At 44.1% G+C, this 24,865-nt stretch overlaps 1 protein-coding gene across 2 annotated transcripts in view; it reads right to left on the reverse strand.

Annotated features, from left to right (window-relative positions):
• Positions 1-22,824, reverse strand: part of tox (thymocyte selection-associated high mobility group box) — a 33,822-nt gene extending 10,998 nt beyond the window's left edge. For both annotated transcript variants that reach the window (XM_037458474.2, XM_037458475.2), the window contains exons 1-4: positions 22,254-22,824; positions 9,268-9,333; positions 6,576-6,686; positions 1,738-1,965 (exon numbers count right to left, since the gene is read on the reverse strand). In XM_037458474.2, the coding sequence (XP_037314371.2) occupies positions 1,738-1,965; positions 6,576-6,686; positions 9,268-9,333; positions 22,254-22,358 (510 nt within the window). In that variant the 5' untranslated portion in view covers positions 22,359-22,824. The remainder of the gene's footprint in view (positions 1-1,737; positions 1,966-6,575; positions 6,687-9,267; positions 9,334-22,253) is intronic.
• Between the last annotated feature and the right edge of the window lie 2,041 nt (positions 22,825-24,865).

Raw genomic sequence — 24,865 nt, forward strand, 5'->3', positions numbered from 1 at the left:
TTCATGGCCTGGCAATAAATGAATCTTAGAATGAGGATATAAAAGCGAGGTAGAGAAGTAGAGGTGTAGAATAAGATGTTTCCTTCAGGCCATTCACATCATTAACCATTAACCGACAGCTTAGTCACAGTTAAAGACAAAAATAGGGCCTTTCGTTCAAACTTATTCCAAACGGTCTGTGCTATTTTATGGCGCGTCTGGTTGCACCTGATTTGAGCTTCATCATCAGGGTTCAGACACTTCATATTGCAGCAGATTCAATATGTAGATGAAGACAACAGAGACACTCAAGGATCAAGGGTGGGAGGTGAGAAGTTTCATTCTTAATGACATGGGAGATGGTTTTTCCACACACACACACACACACACACACACACACACACACACACACACACACACACACACACACACACCTTTGCCACCCAGTTAAAGTAACAACAAGTCTGTGAAGGCGAGGCTCTCATTTCTGTGGTGTGAGTCACAGCTCAAAGCAGGACTTTAACTTGAGTGAAATGTCACAGCTGCTGCGATTTAAATACCCCTGTTCCAGGCAATAACCCCCCCCCCCCCCCAAAGAACATATCAAACACATCAGCTGAGAGTCCTTTAAAGCATCAAACCCTGGATGGTACACAGAGCACGATCCTAAAGAAACGGTTGGTCATCTTGAGAAAATAGAATGAACAAAAGAAAAACATTTCCAACCAAAGTAGCCGACACAACTCGACTAAACAGAACCAGCAGGTCACTGCGTGGACAGGTGGACAGCTTTGTCCCGCTCGGTGCAGGTCACAGGTAACACGCGTCTTTCTGTCTCTTTCAAGGCCTTCCACGCATTGAGTGCAGTCAAATATATTGAAACACATTTCCAAGAAGATTACTAAGCCTGCCTTTTAAGTGTGGGTGTCAAAGAAAAACAAATAAAACATGAACAACATGAATGAGAAATCCACGAAAAGACAACAGCCTCTCCTGCTGTGTCCTGTCTGTCCTCTCTCTCTCCTGTCCTTAATTTGAGACCAGCCATCACTGGCCTCTAACTGCTTCTATGTCATTGTATCCTGTACCTATTTGTAATAATAGTGCAAACTGCTTTTTTGAATATGAAAGGTGACTCAAGTTCAGCAAAACATGGAGCAAAACAATAGCAATTTGAGAGTAACCAAACATTTGGTCACTGGGAATAGTTTTAAATGAATGTGAAGTGATTTTATTTCCTGTGGTGGGGGAGTTTGAGCTCAGCACCAGATGATTGCCATGACCTGGTTAGTGGAAAGGTGTGGGCACCCCTGCTGTAAACTAACCACCTCTATGACTAATGGACACCTTGGAAATGGTCTTAGGGGCTTTTATTGTCAATGTTGGAACCGTCAAGCCAGCTGGTTCTCAACAACGTGATTGGTCCATTTATTTATGGGGCCCAACCTTGTTCTGAAAAATGAGTGTATTTTAATTGTGTGAATGTTTGTGTGAAAGGGAGAACGAATCGCAGAAAGGAAAGGGTCTTGGTGGGAGAACAGACTTTCCAGTAAGGCAGGAACCAGCAGTTTGATACGTTCTTGATGGTTATTTGTCGTGGCCCATAGCTCCCTCCCCCCCGTAAAACCAGGTCTCATCACCCAGTACTAATGGTCGCATGTGTGTGGGAAAGCTTCAGCGTGTCATGTATGAAAACCAGGGTTCCCAGGTAGAGCAAACCATCATTAATACGTGGCATGAGCACTCATGAGCACTCACCACCGACAGTGTACTGGCCATCGGGCCCCCATCCGGACTGAAGGTGCGTCCATCTTGGTTGAGCATCGCAGCCCCGTCCTGCAGCTGGTAGGGGCCGTCCAGAGGGTGGTACGGTCCAGAGCGGGAATCGTGTGGTAGGTGGGGGGGCAGCATGTGGTCCGGCAGGGTGGGGGGAGTGATGGGCGGGATGTTGAAGTCCTCATCGCCCAAACCGCCCATTGAGTAGGACTGAAGAGACACAGGAAGGAGTGACAATGAAATTACACCTGAGGAAGAAGACCATTGGAATGTGGTCTCACCGTGACATGGACAAGAAGGACATACAGGACAGTCAGAGATAATAGATGGAACAGATGCAAACTGCCCCCCCCCCCCCCAGAATACTATATCCCGTCTGTGTTGTGTCACGTCATTCTTGCTCAGCCCAGAGCGGCTGTCAACAACTGATTATCACTAATGACACTCAGCCTTAAGCAGCAGCAGGACGTCACAGTCCTTTGTGTGTACATACCCCCCCCAAATATAAAAATATATATCAACGCTAATCTGACTAGCAACAAGAAAACCAGCAGCGCTGGCATATAAATTATTCTGAGAGGGAAGACAAATAAAGAAGGAAATGGAGTGAGAGAATTGTGCGGCAGAAGAAGAAGAGTGAAAGGCAGAGAGAGAGAGAGGAGTCCTCTCATACTAATCTGACGGAGGAGATCTTTTATGGAGACTGACAGCCTTTTCTGCTCTGCTGGCCACACCAGTCTCTCCCTCTCCTTCTCTTTGGCTCTCCATCTCTCACCATCCCTTCTCCTTCCACCCTTCCTCAGGCCTCTCGCTCATCTCCCCTCATCCCCAATTTCTCTTTCATCTCTCTCTCCTTCTCAGTCCCTGACCCAGAATGCAGCGTTGAGTTATGAGTTGCGTGACTTGTGAGCTGAGTGATGAGTTAGGTGCACAGCATGTGATGCATGTGCTCACTCTCTTCTTTTTGCCTCTTTAACATAAAATGTAGGTAGCAAAAAAAGATAGATATGATCACAGCCTGCCCCTGAACCACATCAGAAAGCGTGCATATTATCTCCCTCTCCATTGTGGATTGACAAGGATGCAGCGTTTCCCTCCTTTAGTGCTTCCATAATAGGAAGGAGCCCGAGAGTGACGATACACTTTCAACGCAGTACACACTACACATCTCCTCACTTTAACACAAAGCCTACAACCAGGAGTCACATGTGCATTCAAACACCTTATTTGAAGGACAGGTGTGGCGATGTCCTCTTTACATCCAGAGGTGGAGCCTCACGTTCAACATTTTGCAGCCAGTTAGCAAAGGTTCCCATAATTAGACTGCGGATGAGTGTGACAGAGAATACAGCTCTTGGAGTGTACCTGTCAATCATTGTGTAGCCCCGCCCTAAAGCATCCTTTTCTTTCGTTTGACTCTACATGGACCATCATTGCACTAAATGAACGTCATGTTGTATTGAAGAAGACTTGAAACTAGAGACTGAGACCATAAACTCATGTTTACAATGTTTACTGAGGGAATAAATCAAGAGAGAAGTAGAGTAATTTCCTCATAGACGTCTATGGGAGCAGAGGTGTCGCCCCCTGCTGGTCACTACACAGAAGTAGAGTCATTTCCTCATAGACGCCTATGGGAGCAGAGGAGTCGCCCCCTGCTGGTCACTACACAGAAGTAGAGTCATTTCCTCATAGACGTCTATGGGAGCAGAGGAGTCGCCCCCTGCTGGTCACTACACAGAAGTAGAGTCATTTCCTCATAGACGTCTATGGGAGCAGAGGAGTCGCCCCCTGCTGGTCACTACACAGAAGTAGTCATTTCCTCATAGACGTCTATGGGAGCAGAGGAGTCGCCCCCTGCTGGTCACTACACAGAAGTAGAGTCATTTCCTCATAGACGTCTATGGGAGCAGAGGAGTCGCCCCCTGCTGGTCACTGCACAGAAGTAGAGTCATTTCCTCATAGACGTCTATGGGAGCAGAGGTGTCGCCCCCTGCTGGTCACTACACAGAAGTAGAGTCATTTCCTCATAGACGTCTATGGGAGCAGAGGAGTCGCCCCCTGCTGGTCACTACACAGAAGTAGAGTCATTTCCTTATAGACGTCTATGGAACCAGAGTTGCTTAAACAGGAGAAAAAGCCCCCCACAATGTTCAGCTGTTTGAGCCTTTTTCCATTTAAATTCAAAAGGCCATTTTAGCAGCAGGATTGCAACTGAGTTTGTTAATATGAAATAACATCAACTGGCTCTTTAAGTATATTTACACTACACTACAATAAATCCCCACCATAAAGAACTTAATAAACTACTAAAGGGGCAGTTCAGCCATTTAGTATCGCACTTCCAAAAAGACGCAAAAGGCTCACACATCACAGACATCTTTAATATGGAAGTCTAAAAACACTGAACATGCAATTCAATAGCACCTTCTGTACTCTCTGTGACTACTAAACTGCCTTCTGAAAGGGACAAGGAACAGACTTTAGGACATTAAGCTTCTAAGTGTCTCTGTTGTCCTCCTGTAGGCTCTAATATATTATAGTGTTACACAGAATTCATCCCCGTGCTGTGGGCCCACTGCTCACCCATCATCATCATCATCATCATCATCATCAGGGCTGCAAGTACCCAGACTGGTACATCAGGGTGCGTTTCATTGAGCACATCTCAAAGATTATCCCACGCAAGTCCCAAAACATATGACAGAATACTTAATCACTGCAAAAATCTCTATGTTGAAATGTAAGAACTGCTGAAGTAATCCCACCAATAAAAGCAGTTTATGCAGTCTGCATTCCTGTCTGCTCAATTCCAAGTGATGAATGATTAAGCTAATGAGCTCAATTTGAATCAAACCATTCGAGTCAAGGTAAAAACACTTGCTCAGATTGTGCTTTTCCTTTTCAAGAGGTGCTGTCTGGGACTATCTCCCTGCAGGTGTTAATGGAGCTGTTTGTTGGTGTGCACGTATCCTCATGCTTACTTCATGAGGTCCTCAGCTCACCAGCGCTGTGCATAAATGACACTCTGCTTGCTGTCTGTCTTCCTCTCTCTCCCCCTCGCCTACTCTCTCTACCATTTCTTAAGGTTCTGAATAAATTACTCTCTCTCTCTCTCTCATTCATGCCAGTACAATAGTCTGTTCCCCGTGCGCTGGGAGCTTCTACAGTGACTAATGTAGTCAGGATTAAGGGCCTTTCACACATGTTGTGTTCAGATTACACACCTCGCACAACTTCATGTTCATGACCGTTTCATACAATACAAAACCGCATTATATCTGTTGGACATGAGCGACGTGTGACCATCACAGTGATTTAATGTCTCTTTAGGGGCCTATATAGCCAACAGTCATTGCATTAGGTTGGATTGAAAATGAATAACATGTACATTGATTTTAATTTATGCATTTTCAGGGGATATTTAGGTACAACATTTTTATATTAATATTATGCTGGTGGATTTAAATGTTCTGCACAAATTCATATATTGTTTTAAATGCATTGTGTTACATCCAGTATTGGTGAATCTGATCATATGAATACCACCGTGGTAGTGTAGTCTGTGTACTTAAACAGCTGTAACCCTAAATTGTCCTTCCTTCTTTGTTGGTCGTCTTTGGGAAGCAGCCTTCTGAGCGCTGCGCTTTCTCTCTGTGGTGATTGTGGCGGCCCCTGTGGATCAAAGTGGTACTGCATCCAAGCCCCACAGTGCCTTTATCTGTTGGACTTGTGCCTGTATGTCTGATGTGTGCATGGATTCTACCCAACAAAAAGTATCAAGTATTTAAATTGCTAATATTGTTTAGGTCAAATAAAGGCATCAGAATGACATTAAGACTGTTTGATAACCTGAACCATCTGAATTCTAAATGCTGCTTTAGAGCGACAAACACACTCACACAGAAGGTACAGATTTTTATTTCTATTTGTTTGCTCAATAACATGAAAGCGTTGTGCATGATACATGTGTGTGGGTGTATATAAGGTGTGGGTGAGAAGGTCACCCAGTGCTACACCTAATCTTTAATCCATGCATATGCCGTGGGCCACTTTACTGTGCAAGCCACTGTGATTGGAGCTTGGGACCAGGTCAGACGTGCACTACGCTGAACCACTAAATACCTGGGCCATCTGGCACCAGGCTGCAGAAAGAATAGCTTTTCAAGTCCGCAAAATATTGTCTAATATGAAACTGGTCCGTGAGGCAAAAAGGTAGGAGACCCCTGATGCTCGTTGTCAGAACCAGTTTCAAACCAGCCTGAGGGCGTGGCCTGCGGTGCATTCAGGGCCTGCACAACCAGGGACTCAAATGAAGGCCACGGGGGTAATTTAGTCACCTGATTAATAACTGCTGTTTTTTGGATGTAACATGAGTTCAAGAGTGTCGCCTCATATTTCTTTTAAAAGCCTGCAGCCAAAGGATGGATTACATGACATTAAAACACGCTACGGATTTTAAATGTGATTCAATCATTCAAGTCAAACTGTTGGACAACGCCCTGCAGTTATTGGCATATAGCAGCAATCTATGGATTACATAGATACATTATAGAAGCCTAATAACAAAACATTTTAAAGGGTTATGAAGAAACACACATACAAAACACTCAATAGAAGTTTGAGATGTAAAAGATCCGCTTGTCTACGACTGGTGCTGCCCATACGCTCCCCACCTGTGCAGCAGGTGATGCAGGTCCAACTACGAGTTGTGGCTGATTTAGCAAGTCCCTTTTTGATGCATAAACAACATTGGGTATTTGCTACAGTTTGTGTCATAAAACCCTGTGGAGGATCAGTGTGTGTGTGTGTGCACTTACCCAGGGCAGGCGGTGTGAGTCGGCCATGTGTGTGTCCCTCCTCCAGTGATGGGAGGGCTGGTGGGGTGGCGTCACCTTGCTCAGAGGGTGAGGGGGCTGTGGCACACGAAACTGTGGGAAGACCAACAAAGACCAACAGCGGTCAGGGGAGGGTCAAAGGTCAAATGAAAAGGTCACGGAGCGGAGCAAAGACGAAGCCAGAGGGAGAGAGAGATTCTGGCCCTCGCGTGCACACACACACACACACACAGAAGGACTCCCACGCACAGGTCAACATGATATTCTACCTTTATTGTTGGCTGAATGGACTCGACTGAAAGGAGAATCAGAGGCTATTTAGAGAAGCAGAGATAAATAAGTTGCTTGTTCATTCCCTCCACAGACTGTACAGCTGTAAGGAAGAAAGACAAACACACATGACAACGCTGGCACACACATCGTAGCGAGTTCACATTGGAACAGTGTAGTTTTGTGTAGTTCACTTGCACACGTATCAGTATCCATAGACGCAGCTGGAATCCTCACACAAGTGATTAAAGTGAATATGATATTGGCTTTCGTGTTGTGAATCATATCAAAAGATCTGTCCGTTACATTGGTTAGCTTAGCTTAGGTTAGCATAAAGCCTGGAAACAAGGTTGTATCCCGGCAACAGCAACAGGCAGAGAAACGCTGCTGGTGATACGCTATGAGAACATAAGGATCCCAATATCATCAAGGATATTAGAATGATTATGTAACACGATCGCTACCCAAGAGAAGGGCAAAAATAAGGAAACACCAGTGGATCCGAGACGTGAATGGGTGCTACCGAGTTGTGGATATGGGAATGGCTCATTGAGCCTCTCTGCTCAGTAGCATCACCAATTCAGCAGGAGAGAAGGGTCACACTGGACTCAAATTGCTCACATTCATCACAACAACGCGACTTCAATACTACACACATACATTTTCATTCCACACGGCACAGCAATATGAATAAAACATCAGAACACCACACAATCTTCTCTGCACTGTACTCTATGAATAATGCATCAGTGAGGCTCTGTTCTTTGCTGGGCGCCGCTGAGGTAACTCTGCGCAGACCCACACATCCAGAGGAAGCCGTATGTTTGGTTCAGGGCTCAGGAATCTAAGGACAGCTGATGTTTAATGCCACGGTCATGGCGCTGGGGTGACGTAGCGCAGCAGCTGTGCATACACCATAAAGCTTGATGGCTCACCCATTGACATGGACACAATGTCCCCTGGTGGCAGCTCCCTCCCTTCATTTGGTGTCTGAACTTTCAAGTGATTGTGTGTAGGTAGTGCATTGCACACTTTAATTTATAAAAACCATATCACTTATATAACATCACTATTCCCTTTACACAATAGCAGATAAAATATTTATTTTAAATCTCAACTTGATTTTTCTTCTGCCAGCACATTGACATTTGATCTAGATTTGTTAGGGTCCATGATCGTGCTCATGATAACAGACAGTCTGTTCCGTAGCACGTGTCCCTGTTAGAGGGGAGTGGTCCAGCACTACGGACACAGCTGGGATTCTCTGTGCAGGGACCTTCTGGTCCTACGACTGGATAGAAGACAAACACACTTTCAGTGATGCATGTTATGAAATAAGTAAAAAGGTCCACGTTAGCGTTCTCCAGCAGCTCTTTGGTGTTTGGGTCCACGTGAGCGAGGTGAGCACCTCTTTGGTTTGTTGTCGAGGGAACCAGAGCGATGGCCACTTCCTACATCTACATCCCACTGGACACAGTCACCACCCAAATGCGTCCTGTGCACACATCGAATGCACTGAGTGAAATTGATTTGTGGAAAAGGTGCAACTGGAAATACCTGTGATGACTAAAATAGCTGATGGTGAGCTCGAAGACACACGGATGAATACTATTAATGTAAATGAATCTGCACATAGTGGCAGCGGTTCTTTCTCTCCTCTCCACTAATATTCACTGCCAAACATTATTCATCACTGTCACAGACAATACTGTTGGATTTTCAAAAATCCAATGGTCCTTGAACTAGTCATGTGAGAGAAAAAAACAAATCTGAAGATGAAAATAGTATTTCATGTCTCATTTCAATTAAAAACAGGGTTCTGTGAGAAGTCTTAAACTCGTCTGAACTGCTGAACAGAGGGTAGGGAGGAGAGAGGTTGTAAGACTGTAAATGGTTCCATATGTTTAGCACGTCAAGCCTCCATTTTGCTTGTTTTTTACCAGTTTAAAATATAATGTTCAAGAAACGCTTTTACATTGGCTGGTTACTTATTGGGGTAAGTTACTTATAATAATGACAGAATTTGGCTTTCAGTGGCGTGTACTATTGTCAAGTAGAATAGAGCCTGTGACGGTAGGATGAAGATGGAGCATCACTGCTTCTACTCCAGTGCCTTGGCATAATTAATAGCTGGATCCTAACAGATATTGGGAAAGCATTAAGCCACGATGGACTATTAGCTGGTGGACAATATTGATGCCCTTTACTTAAGCTGTAAAAGCAACCAAGAGTGAAAATGGATTTGACATGCGTGATTGAATGTGATGATTGCTTGATAATTAAATGAATATTCACTTAGTGCACATCTGGCATATATTTGTTTTAGTTTGAAGATGAGTGTTGCACTCAAACATGTTTTTAGTTAATAGGACACACACACACACACACACACACACACACTAACCTGATTGGTTGAGGCATAGTCAAGGCCTTGCTCCGGCATACCCAGGAACATGGTGTCCCTGTCCAGCTGGAGAAAACAAAAAACACAATAGAAACAATGTCAATAAACTACGAACAGAGAACCAGCCAGAAAGGAGACAATAAGAAGAGATGTAGGTGAGTGATTAGGGGACAGACAAGATAAGTCCACTGTCTGCACGCCGTAGAATGCCCTGCTAGTGGCTGGTGGAGCTCCAGCTCCTGCTCCTGAGATACAGTGATGGTACAGAAGCTCAGCTGCCAGGATAAACATAGGTGGATTGTGACCAAGTCATGTATGCCTTAAATGATGTAAGCAGGTGCTTCTATCAGGGTTACTACAAGGGTCAGCATGTATGTTAAAGCTAAAGAGTCTTACAGTGTGATGGGCACCATCAGAATAATACAATGCATACAATGAATCCGATTAGCATGCAGTATGGACTTTTATATCCTCATTTCCCTCTCTTATCGGCCCTGCTCCTGTGAGCTCCCTTATCTCTTCCCTCATCCACAGACAGCAGTCCATGTCAGAGGACCCAGGAGACAGCTGCTGATACCACCGGTGGCTAAAAGCAGTCAGCGTGGTGGCCTTCCCCTGTTACATTACTCTATGCACAAAGCAGAGGTGATGCTGGAGCTATTCTTGTGATTGAGCGACTCACAATCCAAGATTCCAATCCAAAGAGCCAATGGCTCTGTGGTGCAAATCAGCACTGAGGTTCAGAGAAACTCAATGTCCGCAGGGAGAGGAAAAATGAAAGAGAAACCAGTGACCAGCAGCTCCCTTCATTTCCCAGGGAGGGAAGGACTGTCATTTCCCTTCCCTGTGTGACTCAAGGAGGGATCTGTTAGGTGAGGACCGGGCCCAACGGGGACAAACACACGGGTGATTGTTAGGTCTATGAGGGCCCTTTAGAGACACTTCCTTGGGCTCATTACAGAGACAGTTGATTAATGAACTAAATGGAAAATACACCACGGCACAAAATATGTCGGTATGTATAAGAACTAATAATTCAGGTTACAGATGCTGACATGCATTATAATTATTATTATTAGTAGTAGTAGTAGTATTATTTCCTGAATTCCTCCATAAATTGTTGATCATGAAATCAGAAAACTAGTGAAATAATTCAAACTTGCCGACAACGAAAACATGGGTCACATGACTGGCCCTTTACTAAGCTAAAGGCAGTAAAATGTTTTAGTAATTACATTTTGTAGTTTGCCACTAGTCAGCAACTTCCTTTTTTAGGACAATTAAAAGGTCCTAAATTGGCAACAGGAATATTTCCTGACGTATTTTACAACACAATACAAATCTTTTAAATCTCTTGAACTTGTTTTAACCTCCTTATTTATGTAACCAAAAAGCCATCGACAGGGGAACAGGAAGTGCAGAGTGAGGGGCGGAGTCACGTCCGGGTTCCTGCAGCACTTTTACTGGTCAAAGCCTACGTCCAACAAAACAACAACATACTCAAATAAGTCATGGGTTCATTACCGGTGTCTCGGTTGAAGAACAGAAGAACGTTTGAACAGGTGGGTGGAAGCAAAGCACACACACACACACACACACACACACAAACACAGGTGGACAGGTGGACAGACAGGTGTAACTGCCCTATCAATTCGCCAGCTGTTGGGTATTATGCAAATGAGGTGTAGGTTTACAGAGTCAACAGAAAGCTTGTGACAGGCATAACACACACACACACACACACACACACACACACACACACACACAGACACACACACACAGCGTGGCTTATGCAAGACACACATATGAAGCAGTGAGAACAGTAACAGAACTATAAGGAGCAGAGGACAAGAGGCACTGAACAGAGGACAGGACGAGAAGAGCAGACATGGTGACCTGACCTCAAGGTCAAAGGGGCTTCATTCATTCAACTTTTCATAATCCCTGTTATCCCCCCCCCCCCCCCCCCCCCCCACACACACACACACACACACATACACACACACACACATGCGGGAACAGAAAACGAGACACACACAATATGCTGAATCTAACACAAAGCCTTTTAGAATCAACATCAGAGTAACCAGTTTAACTCTAACCAGTGGCAACTGTTTTGGGGAAATAGTGATTCAACGAGTAATTAGTGGTTAGTTCTTGGCCCCTGTTTGCACTTTTTAACATGAAGGGAAACAAGTACTAAAATAAGTATTGAGTGCATGGATGATATTTCTTTGCAGACAGCCAAACAACACGATTCACAACAGTGTCCTTGTTCTTGAAAATATAAGGTGACTGAGGGCAGCCTCCACTTCAACATGAACCTTGATGCCAATACTCAAAGTTAGTGTCGATTCCTGTTTGGAGATCAGCTGGTGGATGGGGACGTCACACCTGCCCCTCCTGAGCTGCTGTTTTACCTACAGGACCTCATGAGGCGGGGCCCAGGGGACCACCTGCCCCTGGCCTCATCTGACCAGCATGCCATGCTTCAGTCTGCCTGATGTTGTAAAAAGGTCTGGACGGACACATTTTCTCTTTCAATTCAATGGGAGGGTGTGTCCAAACTTTGGACTCGTCCTGGATTGCCACATAAGCAGGTCTCCTTTGTTTTTGACATGTCATGAAGATGTTTTTAATCAAAGGACTATAGGTCTGTGGAGGGCAGAAAAATGACGCATATTGAGCATTGTGTGTGTGATTAAAATCTCATTGTCACCTACACTCTGCAGTGCAGATTTCTTTGAATCTGATTTACATTCAGATGTAATGTGGTTAAATAGTAAAACAAATATAGCAGGTCACTGTAAACACAATAACAGATCTATATTCCACCATATAAAGCATGTGTGATGCGTACCTGTCTTCTTCTAGCAGCTTTTGTTCCACAGAGGTATTTTACCACCATGTAAACTTATGTCACAGAATTATAAGATCGTCTAAGGGACAGATGGCGCATCATGTGCACTTTAGTCTTTAACACTAAAGCATATTGTGGAATATTTGCTTTCAACATTTTATTGACTAAAGGATGAATTGATTTTTTTCAAGGAAAAGGAGAGCAGATTCGCCGGTGATGGAAGTGAGCGTTAGTTCCAAAAAAAATAAAATCCAGAGAAATGCAGCCTCTAGGTAGATGGTCTGTAGTCAAACTAAATTAGCCTCTCTCCCACCCCCTCCCCCCTCCATGCCTCTGTCTCTTACTCTCTCATCTCGGCTGCTTGTATGTGAGTGTGTGAGAGTGTGTGTGTGTGTGTGTGTGCGTTCGTGTTTGTGTGGTTAAAGCAATGGTTTGAATAACAAGCAGCCAGCTAAGTGGGTCAGGGTCGGAGGAAGGGGGGAGGAAGAGGGGAGAGAGACTATTAGGATGACAGACAAGGACAAAGGAAAAGGGAGAATTACAGTGTATGGGGGTAAAAAATGCAGCAGCGTGAGGAAGAGGCAGAAGGAGAGGTTGGAAGAAATGAAATGTAGCTGATAAGAGATGGGGAAAGCAGTGCAGAGAGATGATTCCACATCTTAAATATTCTGCTAATGTCCTGTTGCAGCAGATAGAAGTCATTTTAAAAGTATACGCAAAGTTACTCAGTATTCGATCAGAACATCTATGGAAGACCATCACTTGTTAGTGTTGAGATTAGACGTCTTCTAGTGTAGAGAAAACCTCTTAGGTACACATTCAGGTGTGCTACTTATTACTACTTTGTTTATTCACGTATTTCTCCTAAATTCACCAAAGGATCATCTAGTGGTAGATGAGGCCTTGTTTGCACACCCAGAACCTGTATGACCTCGCTGGCTTTAAATAATGAATGTGACTTAGACATAATATGATGCGTTGTTTCAAAGTTTCAAATGAGGCTGCAGGGCTATCTGTGGGTGAAGGTTTGTCACTGCGCCATGTGAAACTATCTGGATGGACTGAATGGGGTTCAGTTGACTCTAAACTCCATCAGGAGACTCCAGTGAGAGGTGGATGGAGAAGGAGGGGAGCTAATGGGTGACTGTGTGTGAGAGAGAGAAAGACGTTGGCTCACACAGCTGTGGTGGTTCAGCTCGGCAATTATTTATCTGTCTAATCTCTGTCGCCATGACAGCAATGTAAACCAGGTTTTATTGGCTGAACTGAATAAAAGTCTACACGGTGTGTGCATAAGTCTTCCAGAAATCCAACCCTTTTGCATCCCTTTAAAGTTGTTGCTCTAAAAAACACTGCCATAAAGTTGCATTTACTATGAAGCAACAAGTAACCTATCTGCCCAATATTGCAATATGTTCAGGGGTTAAAGCCTTTAAAACTAAAAGTATCTTTTAAATAATGACAGTCTTGGACACCTCAATGAATAGCCTCAACATAGACTACTTTGACTTTTTCTCAGATTTAAAAAGGAACTCAAAAATGTCCCTTTCCTAAAAGAAAAAGTCCTACAGATGAATATTCTTATTATTATCATCATATTAAGTATTTCTTTATTTAAATCCGACGCAACCATGACTAGCAAATATTTGTTTATTTTCACAATATGAAGCATTTAAGTGGCATTGATTTATTCTATGTCTACTAAATCCCAGTCCCCAGTCTCATACGTAAGCGTTGTAACCCTCTGTCGATTTTCATCCATTGAATCAAACACATTTTGCATATAGCAACGATGCCTCTAGTGTCAACCAGGAAAACAGCATGTATTCACCCCACGGGATAAAAACATGAGCAAAAGAGTATAAAGCGTCATATTCATGCCTGGGCTCCAGATTGAAAGCCTGATATGTGGTAACTATGGGGAGAACTGGGCACATTTTCAGAAAGCATTCTTGGTGTTACACCCAATTGTGACGTCTGAGGGTTCGGGTGTTTCAAAGCTATTTTACCAACTGTAAGGACTACAATACCCTGCTATTAAACAATATTTAACTTCATGTTATACCATTTGTCTTCATATCTGTCACAATAGCATTAGGACTGATTATTGGTGTATTGATTGCCTATATCAATATGCCAATAATCAGTCATCGGGCCTAATACAACTGTTGACTGCTGCTAAACGACATTTTGACTGCAGATTTCTGGCAGCAGGATTAGAAGCTCCGCATTGAGAAGTTTTACCTCTGGAAACGCTTTTCTGACTGGGAGTTCCCACAGAACGTTTAGGATTCATGCCAATGCTAAAATATCATAAAAATGCATGTTCTTGTGAAGAGGTGGCATTCATCAAGTAAAGAGGAGCATTATACAGCAGAACAGTTGAAGATGACACTACTGGTCAAGTTTACCAAACTGCAAGGACTCACGGTCTGAAGGGACACGGGTTTACGCATCAACATGTTTTTTGTTTTTTTTAATCTATCCACAGTAATTAGCACACCACCATAGTAATGGTTGTACGATTGTGAACAAAAGATGAAGAAAAATCCTCAAGAATGGATCCAACACAACTTAATTCATCCAAGTTATTACACAGCACTCACATTCACACACTCAAACACACAGAGAACAATGCAGCAATGATTGCAGTATGTGATTTGATTGCAATATGTTTGTTTTGGAAACTAAATCCTGATAATTAGTCTCTTCTGGCGGCGCTCTATCTCCGCCCATCTGTTCCATTTGGCAACCCTCCACCAACCAGAAGTTCCCCATCACTCCGTCTCCATGATCCGACCAACTGAGATGCTTTCAGACACACTGAAAACACAAGCAACAGTGCTGAAAGTCACCCAAGCATCAGCGGGCTCCAGGGGATGTAAGAGCGGTGGGAGGGAGGGGTCTGGCGAGGGGTTCAGTAGCAGGAGTGATGGCCAACAGGGACAGACGGACAGACAGATCGACTGGTTATGTTCTGATAGATAATTAGAGGAGATGCCGACACTGTGGCTACTTAGAAAGCTGGTGGAAGGGGCAATGGGAATATGTGATACAAAAATAAAACTATAGCCATACGGTACAATGAAGTACGATGAAGTACAAAACGGTGCCATGCGGTTAGATGAGATGCAATACAATTCAATGCGGTGGGGTGCGATACGATGCGGAACAATAGAATGAGGTATGATACGATGCGTATGATACGATCCGCTCAACGTCGGAAATAGACATGGGCAAAGGGCAAAATTGCCCCCATGAAATATAATTTTGGCCCCGATATCATGAGGACGGGGGCCAAAAATGCCCCCATAATTCAACAGTAATTTAAATTTAGTTAACTTGTAAAAAACATCGTAGCCTTTATAACCCGCTCAAGTGCGTGTGCAGGAAGAATCAAACATTCTTAAAAGAAATGTAGCGCTCCCTGATCAGACCTGTGAGTGGGCGGAGAGCAAATCCAGTGTTTGTCACCATATCAGGTTCAAAAGACAAATCCATGCACCCATCGACCATCGAAAAATCGAAGAAAGATTAGCTTTGGGTGGAGGAAAACCACCAATGAACCACCAGCAATTTTTGCAGGGCTCTCGAGGAACTCAAACTTGGCGACAACGAACTGCCAACGTTGTTGTCAACCAGCATCGCAAATTGTTCTGCTGACTTTATCAAGGACAGCGAAAGCATTAAGAAGTACGCGTCCTTTTGTCCCCAGACGACAACATACAATTGCCTGCAGTGAGCGGTAACTAAGTAATAATTATTTTTATTTATTATTTTAATTTTATTCAGTTAGCTATTGTTAATCAGCTTGCTCTGATTAGCTATTTAACTTGCTATGAAAGCTTGCTAACTAACGTTGGACAGAGTGCAGTTAGTGAGAGATGTTTCCCCTTTCCTCGTAAGTTACTGCCATCTTGTGTTTAACAGTCAATCCTCTATTTGGGTAAAATACACTTAATTGAGACTGCAGTTGACTGGTGTCACGAATGCAGCTGGAGCAGGTGCAGGGAGGACTCAAGCGCAGAGTTTTTCTAGTCAAAGTGCTCTTTATTCTTTAAACAAACCAAAGACGTGCTCCAACGACGAGGTACATTTAGACAATGACGCGACACGGGACAACAGGCACACAGGGCTTAAATACACAAGGGAGGTGCAGGTGATTGGACACAGGTGGAGACAATCACGCAATCACAAGACAAGGCAGGAAGTGAAGTTAACCCAGGAACACAAGAGACATGAAACTTCAAACTAAAACAGGAAGAGAGGCCAAACCGTGACAACTGGGTTTTGTTCTTTGTTTACACAGAAGCATGGAGTAATCACCCTCAACAACAGAGAGCCAACTGTGGAAGCTGTGGAAAGCATTCTGCAAAATGGTCAAGCTGTTTGACATTGCTGAACATATTGCTAAACACAAGAAACTACAAATAAATAAAGTCTGATTTATGTTTTGGTTAAAGAAATATTTGTAAATTTGAATCTGTAGACTACTGCCTAATAGTCTTATTACTGCCATTTGAACACAATTGCATATACAGAAATCCCAAATAACGCAGTGCAATACAATATGATGCAATGCGATGACGCAGTGTGATGAGGTACGATGCGATGAGGTACGATGCGACGCAGTGCGATACAATAGTACGCAATGCGATGTGGTCTGGTACGATGCCATGAGGTACGGTACGACGCGATGCGATGAGGTACGGTACTACGCGATGCGGTGAGGTACGGTACGACGCGTTTAGGTACGGTACGACGCGATGAGGTACGGTACGACGCGTTGAGGTACGGTACGACGCGTTGAGGTACGGTACGACGCGATGCGATGAGGTACGGTACGACGCGTTGAGGTACGGTACGACGCGTTGAGGTACGGTACGACGCGATGCGATGAGGTACGGTACTACGCGATGCGGTGAGGTGCGGTACGACGCGTTGAGGTACGGTACGACGCGATGCGATGAGGTACGGTACGACGCGTTGAGGTACGGTACGACGCGTTGAGGTACGGTACGACGCGATGCGATGAGGTACGGTACGACGCGTTGAGGTACGGTACGACGCGTTGAGGTACGGTACGACGCGATGCGATATGGTACTGTACGGAGGGATGCGATGTGGTACGGTACGACGCAATTAGGGTTGGACGGTGTACCGGTACTAGAAAGGTACCTTTAAAACAGTACGGTTCTATTTTTTGTACCGGTATTTTGTAAAAAAAGCGCACTCAGAGCGCACTCAGTGTTCCGCTCCCTGTCCTGTGCACGCATTGGCTGGGTGGGCGGGGCTACCAGCTCACATGCAACAGGCAGCCGTCACTCACAGAGTCATCTCGTGCAGGAGCTGATGCCAACCGTCCCCAGCTTGTTGAAAGAAAATATGCCAGGAGTGAGATCTGAAAATACTTTAGATAAGTATTTATTATTTTACGCATTTTTTGGTCTCAAAAAGAGGAAACGTCCGTGTTAAAGAGGACGTCTGCTTTGTCTTGTGTTGCATTTGCTGATGTTTGACTGTTAGGAAAGTTGTTGTCAAGCTGCAATCTCTCTCAGTTTCCCCATGTGACTCACACGGTTTTGCGTCTCACGCTAAAACACAATATGCGCTGGTTCATCTCCAACCTCGCCGACAGTATATGACGCGGTGATGAGGTACGGTACTACGCGAAGCGATGAGGTACGGTACAGCGGAATAATATGATGTAGTGCGAAACGATATGTTGCAGTGCGATGTGGTACGGTACAATACGAGAGGCGACACAAAAGCGCTCCCCTGACATGATTGCGCCATGCTGTATTGCTGAAACCTGCTCCCTTAGAATATTGTTTAAAACGAGGATGATACAGTGAAGCAGAGAAGTGGATGTAAACCCCAATGCACCCGATTAACTAATACAATGATTTGCACGATTTGAAGACAATGTATGACAGAAGATGGATATGTAACCGCATAGGAAAGACAAAGTATTACTTTGTCCCTTTGTCTTCTAATTCATGACCCGGAGAGTGTATTTCTATCCTCTATATACTGCTTTGCATCGGTCTACAGTCTCCTGTTCCACACTGAGGCCTTCTTTGTTCCTCCCTGTTCTCTCGTCCTCTGTATTTGCTTTAGAAATACCTCACCGAGCTTTCACAATCATCATGTTTACATTAGTCTGTCTCTCTCTCTCTCTCTCTCTCTCTCTCTCTGCCTCCCTCTCTTTAACCCTGCCTTTCCTCTAATACACATTCAGTGTCTCCTCTTCTTGCTTTATTTCACTCGTTTTTTATTCTGTAGTAACATATTCACAAGTCTTCCACCACAAAAACACTTGGTTGATTCTACACAATGTTTTAACTTCATGACATTGTAACTTTTCTGATGGTTGAACAACTCTTGCAGCAAACAAATGTCTCCTATTTGCATTTGCGGCAACTCACTAGGAGAACTATCGCTCTCGCACTCGCTTCTTCCGTTCATCCCGTCATTGTGACTATAGGAAGCATCTCTGCAGTGACACTTTGATTATGCTGTAGGTGAACGCAAGGTATTCACTAGAGAAAAGAAAAAGATTTACAGAAACACAGTTTCTACAGTTTGGGGATAAACTGTAGACATAGTTGGTAGTTTATATAGCATGTAGTCACGGCGTCCACCAGCATCTTCAGACTGAAAGACTAAACCTCATTATGTTCTAGGAGAGTTTTCCATACAGACTTTACTTCAAATGCTGGGCAGTTCACTAGTAACCGTGACAACCACCATGTACACATCTTTCACCACATCACGGCGACTGCAGGCGGAGCACTGCTTGGGACATTTATAAACAACTTTTGTGAGGGGATCTTAATTATTATATAATGGTAATTATACTTAATGTAGCTTAAGCGCAGGTTCAGTCAGGAAGACAATCAGTCTGACTCTGTTTGCCTCCCTTGTAATTGCTTCTGATTGGGGGGCGTGCACATTTTAGTAACCAATCAGATTCTACACACTGTTTCCTGGAGCCAATCACGTTGTTGCTGATAGTACTTCATGATGGAGTCCAATCGCCAAAGACTTTGCACAATTCATATTTTATGCTTGTGTAATAAATTATTGTTTTAATATTAAATGAGTCTCTCCTGATTGAAATGGCAATTACTATAAGAATCGCACACGCACTATAAAGGATGCTTTTAAATGTTTTTTTCCAGACCATTACGTTATCTATGGTTATGAATGTTATTGTAATGCTTTTGATCAACAAACACAATGTTTCTCTTAAACCTTCAATTAAATATTTCAAAAATGATGATGGTATTTATTGCTGCACAGCCGTCAGGGAAGAGGAGAGCTGGAGTTGGGTATCATGTGAATGTTCAGTACAGCTTTCAGTCGTGCACGGAGGAATGCTGCAGCTCCTCAAGACCTAGTTGTTTCATGTGGCCTTGGCTTAGCTTCGTATGGACTGCGCTCCTGGAAGCAAGAGCAAAGTGTCTACTACTGCTCCACCACGCTGGATGGTCCTGGGATGGTCTAAATCATATATCATTGCAAACTGAGGTGTTGATGCATCACGCACGGTAGCCGTCAGAGTGGAAATTTTGGACATTTAGCAGAATTTAATTAAAATGGAAAAGGGAGTGCACCCCTGATATGACACCTTCACATTAACACATCTGGAGGACCTGCTTTACTTCCTGTTTCACACACACACACACCCAGTCTCTCCCCATTCTCTTCTCTCATTTTGTTTCTTCTTTGCTAGCTTTATTCCTCTCTGACTTCCTGTCTCTCTCCCTCTTTTCTCTGCTGTAAGTCTCTCTCTCTCTCTCCTTCTCCTTTTATATTCTCTATTCTGCCCCCCCCCCCCCCCCCCCCTCCCACACACACACACACACAGTAACATGATCTTTATAGTCAGACCAACACAGCCGTGAATCAACAGAGAAATATAGTACAAACCTTTGGGGCCCCACCCCCACTACTCTCTCTCTCTCTCTCTCTTTCTCTCTCTCTCATTTACAACATCCCTACCCCCAACCACCCTGTTCTCGCTCCCTCTCTTTTCAATCCCTACCCCCAACCCCACCACACAGCTCTCTCCACATCCCTCTATGAAACAGAAATACTCACTGAGGAGAAACCACTTCTACAATCAGCAGATTGGCACACGGCACGGCGAGTAGTAGGGAAAAGACGCATAGTATAGATCACTATAATCTCATACAGACATACACGCGATATTTCGTTCATGCCCAACCTACAGGTCAGAGGTCACAGTAGGCTCTGAAACTGGAAGATACTCCCGTGTAGAGCTCAAATTCAGAGCGGCATGATGTATGCACAAATAACCTTCCACTTAATAACATTGTGGACTGTTAGTACTCATGGAGAGACACCACATCTTTAGGTGTCTACACTCCGACTACGTGTAGGTCTGTGAGTTTATTTCACCATTGGGTCTAATTCAGTGTTTGCCCTGGGTCACAGGGGTGGTGGGGGTAGAAGTTGGCAAATAATTCAAAAAAAGAAAAACATAAAAGATAACTTTTGATAGAATAAAAGGATTATTCTAATGGAACTTCCAAACGGGGAATTTATAACTATTAGTTTGTTTATCCAAAATATGTGTGATTTGAAGAAACATCTCTTTAAAATGGTTCTCAGACTGAGCCACAAATCAGCAGCTTCACTCACACACAACAAAAGCTCCAGTTTCGTTCCTTTTTATTACAAAGGTTTTACGGGGGGGGTTGTTCATATATAATTCATAAGCTGATTTATACAAAATTTTATTAATAAAAACATGGTGAAAGTATATAGCTTTAAGGCTGCTAACAATATTTTCAAATGTATGAAGTAAAGATATAGATATATCTTTATATACCTTTATAACCTTTGACATTGAAGATCAACCAATAACTCCTAACTTGGCCTCATTAAATGGGACATAAAACCTGCTATGCAAAGCAAATATTGTCTTTGTTTTGAGCCATCAACTTGAGACTTTCATGGTGTTGATTAGTTCACATTTCCCCCCTAAAGAGCTTCACATGGAACCAAAGTGGGCCGAGCGGTGCCACTAGCAGCGTTTCACTTCTAAATGATCGGAGCCACTCGTCGGGACGCCGCCTTGGATTGGAGGGGGGGCAGCGGTTAATTCATGTCTGACAAGCATCAGACAACCATCAATCATTAAATTGTACAGCATTACTCAGTCCAACATACTCCATGACAGAGCAGAATCACAAGTTACAAGCACGAGTCCAGATTGGCTCCTGGAGTGTTTTATACGATAGTGATGGTGATATTACATGATGCTGCTTGGGTTTTTATTCCTGCTGCTTGAACAAACCTCCGCCTTGCTGTGTGCAACACACCTTTTCAGATGTTGCTAAGAAAATATATCATAAAATTGAATAGAGAGACAAATATATAGAAATTCCATGTGACTCATTTTAATTCTGGGGGAAAAAAAGAACAAAATGAATGTGTTCCAAAGTGTTGTTGTTGTGAGTGGTTAGAAATAATAACTAAATCCTTTTCTCTAATAGCTGCGCTCATCAGTGCAACTAGTTCCACAATTAAGCAATTAATCACAGTCAAATGAGCAGGTCCCAGTGCCTCCAGTGTGCCTCACTCCTTTACACACACACACTGGTGGATGGATATCATTTCATCCACTCTGCCTCAGAGGGGTCTCAAACACACTGGATCCCTCTTAGCTCCACGTTCCTCTCGCAAATCGGACCCTGACCTTTGACCTTGCTCTGGAGGGAGAAAGACCACAGCGCTGCCCCAAACATCAGCGTCATTCAATTGCAATGATTGTAGCCGTCTTAGTTTGAACTATTTGATGCATACCAAATAAAGCAGTGCGTGTTTCCCCGCCATAATCATTCAGCTATATTGTTCTGCTTGCGATTCAGTGCATTTATAAACTTAATTACCTTTCAATGACAGCTGATTCAGCGTTAATTAAGGGTGTCATTATTACATCACTGGCGACGAACCGCCCGCGAGCCGATGTGCTCAGAAGACACACTGGGACGTGTGTGTAAGTCTAAATGTTCCTAGAACAGCAGGTCATGAACACGTGACTGGCGGGTCCAGAAGGATGGACAACCAGAGCGCATCTTCTGCCCTTCCTTACCTTGTTGGTCCCGTAGGACGGGTCCGGGTACGAGAGTTGTCCCAACCTGGTGTGGTCCGACGCGGCCAGAGGCTGATGAGGAGGCGGGTAAACGGTTACATCCATGGCTGAAGATACATCCACGTCCCGCTCCGTCCGTCGGTCCTTTCTTCTAGTTCCTCGGGGAATGTCTAAAACCTGGACCCTTCTACAAAGTTGGATGCTTTTTAGGCGGGTAAAAATAACAGAAGCTTCTGCTGGAGAAGAAACGCCGGTTTCAGGGAGATGAGTCGGCAGAATAAAGCGTGAGGGAGCTCATGGAGTGAGGGAAGTTTGGACCGATGCTCTCCTCCGCGCGCCGCCACCGACCGATGCCGCCAGTAGCAAACTTCCCGGTGAACACACTTCTTCTTCAGCGTTGAATGGTGCACTTTGGGAAACGTCCCTTCGTTGGTTTTTGACTGCTATGAGTTTGGTTCGGACAGGGGGACGCTGTTGGACCCTGTCTGTCCCTGTCTGGGACTCTGATGAATGTTCCTCCGCCTCTGCTGCTAACCCTAACCCAGTAGTACAAAGAGGCGCTCCACCACCAAGCTAGCACGAGTACGCTGTGACGAGCCGGAAACGCATTCTGTTACAAAATAAAAGTGCACAGCCCCGAGAAGACAACTATAAAACAAAACACTTATAGGGATAACGCATACTTCAAAACATGTATTCAAAATGGCAACGAATCATTACACTACCTATAATATAAATTTTAGTGGTATATTGTGTAGCAAGTACTGTTGCAGAGCCCTGAGCGATTTTATTTTGATAGTAATCGACCGACTGTGCATTGGTCCACCTTGACAAATAAGATCCAAAACGAGCTGAGCCGCAGAAGGTGCACCATCTAGAGTGGAGAGATCCAGCCACACTGAAGTGACCAAGAGAGTGTTTTATACGATAGGGATTGAAAAGAAAGAATAGTTGTGTAATTTATTCACGTGTCTGCTGTCCGTAGTGCTAACATTGCATAGAACCCACTCCGAAAAGTAATGCTCAAAAAAATAAGTACAGCATCAGCAAATCAACCAAAATTCTAATGGGTTCAACGAAATGGCCGCTAAAAGTAGAGTAAAAGAAGACTATAGTGAGCCTAAAGTACCTCTGAGCTAATGTTGAACTAACACGGTACCACACTATACAGTCGGATTCCCGTTGTTGAGCCACGTGTTGATGCCTGTTGACAGCTCCTCGTGCGGGGCCCAGGGTCGTGAGAGGCCATCCTTTATTTTGGGAGCTGTAGTCGGCCCAGAGCACTAAAGTGCTAGAGATGCTCCGTTTTTATCCACCTGTAAATTCACATCGGATTCTTAGATTTGCAGCTAAAGCGGTGTCCTGCTGGGCCTGCAGTGGCCACTCTAGGTGATTGGCCAGCCTCTTCTCCCTCTCTCTCTCTCTCTCTTTCTGTGTATATAGTGTATGTATATTTGAGATATACAGTTTATACATTCAAAGCAACTTGTGACAAAGTGGGTGACAACACACCATTTGTCCCCATACGACACTGGTCTGTGTCTCGGCCAGTCACCATGCCCACCGGATGCAGATTCCTATAGTGATGCGCAGTGACATCATAGGCTCAGACCACGTACTCTGGGGAAAGATCCGGCATTATTTGATGACACCTGTAACAAGAACATAGCGATCACAGGTCATTTGATCAATTGTTACTGTAGTCCACCAATAGTAACTGTAGTAGTCCACTTAAAAAGTTCACTTTGGGTCTGTTGATACACAATAACATAGGGAATGCTATTTCTACTATAGGCAGGCTTGATATTTTGTAACCTGTGTTACTGGCTCCCTGGGGCTGGTCCTGATGGGAAAAAGAAAGTCACTTCTCTCTCCCTGGATGAGGAAAAGGCTTCTTGGAATGGATGGATCGCGTCCATTTAACGGGCAGCAGGCGGTGGTCAGTGGCTGTGCCCTTTGAATGACTTGGTCCTCCCTATGGTGTCGTTTTGGGACGTGTCACATGCAGAGTGTCTTGTGTGGCAAACGAGTCATCAGCCCCCCTCGGCCCCACCCCGTGTGGACCATTTACGTGTCCAGTAACGAAGGCCGGTTTACTCCAGGGTCACTGCAGTCACACTTCAACACGCTTCGAAAACCGCCGACACACAGCTGGACAAAGGACGGAAATCTATCGACCCACAGCGCATGTTGGTGAGACCCTTCCATGTTATGGATCTGCATGAGGAATACAAAGATGAAATAAAAATCATCCACTGACAGTGATAATGACCCTGACGGCGATTTCTGCTGTTCTGGCTGTGGCGCATAGCCACACCCATGGAAACACCAACACATGCAGCATAGATCCATGTTAGCTTACTAGGGGAATTTCATTCCCCTACAAAATAAAAAACGTGTGAAAACTGTTGTTTTTTCAGATGAAACAGTGCTTGTGTGTGTGTTTGACAAATAGAGACTATTCAATACTCGATAAGCAAAGATCTGCAAGAACAACACATTTCCATTACCCGCAAATAAATCCATAGAAACAAAAGCACATAAACAAAGAGATGGGGTTCCAGACACACAAACACACACACACACACATCTCACACACAATCAGTACACTT

Source organism: Pungitius pungitius, chromosome 15 (genome assembly GCF_949316345.1).
Source record: "Pungitius pungitius chromosome 15, fPunPun2.1, whole genome shotgun sequence".
In the NCBI taxonomy this organism is placed as follows: Eukaryota; Metazoa; Chordata; class Actinopteri; order Perciformes; family Gasterosteidae; genus Pungitius; species Pungitius pungitius.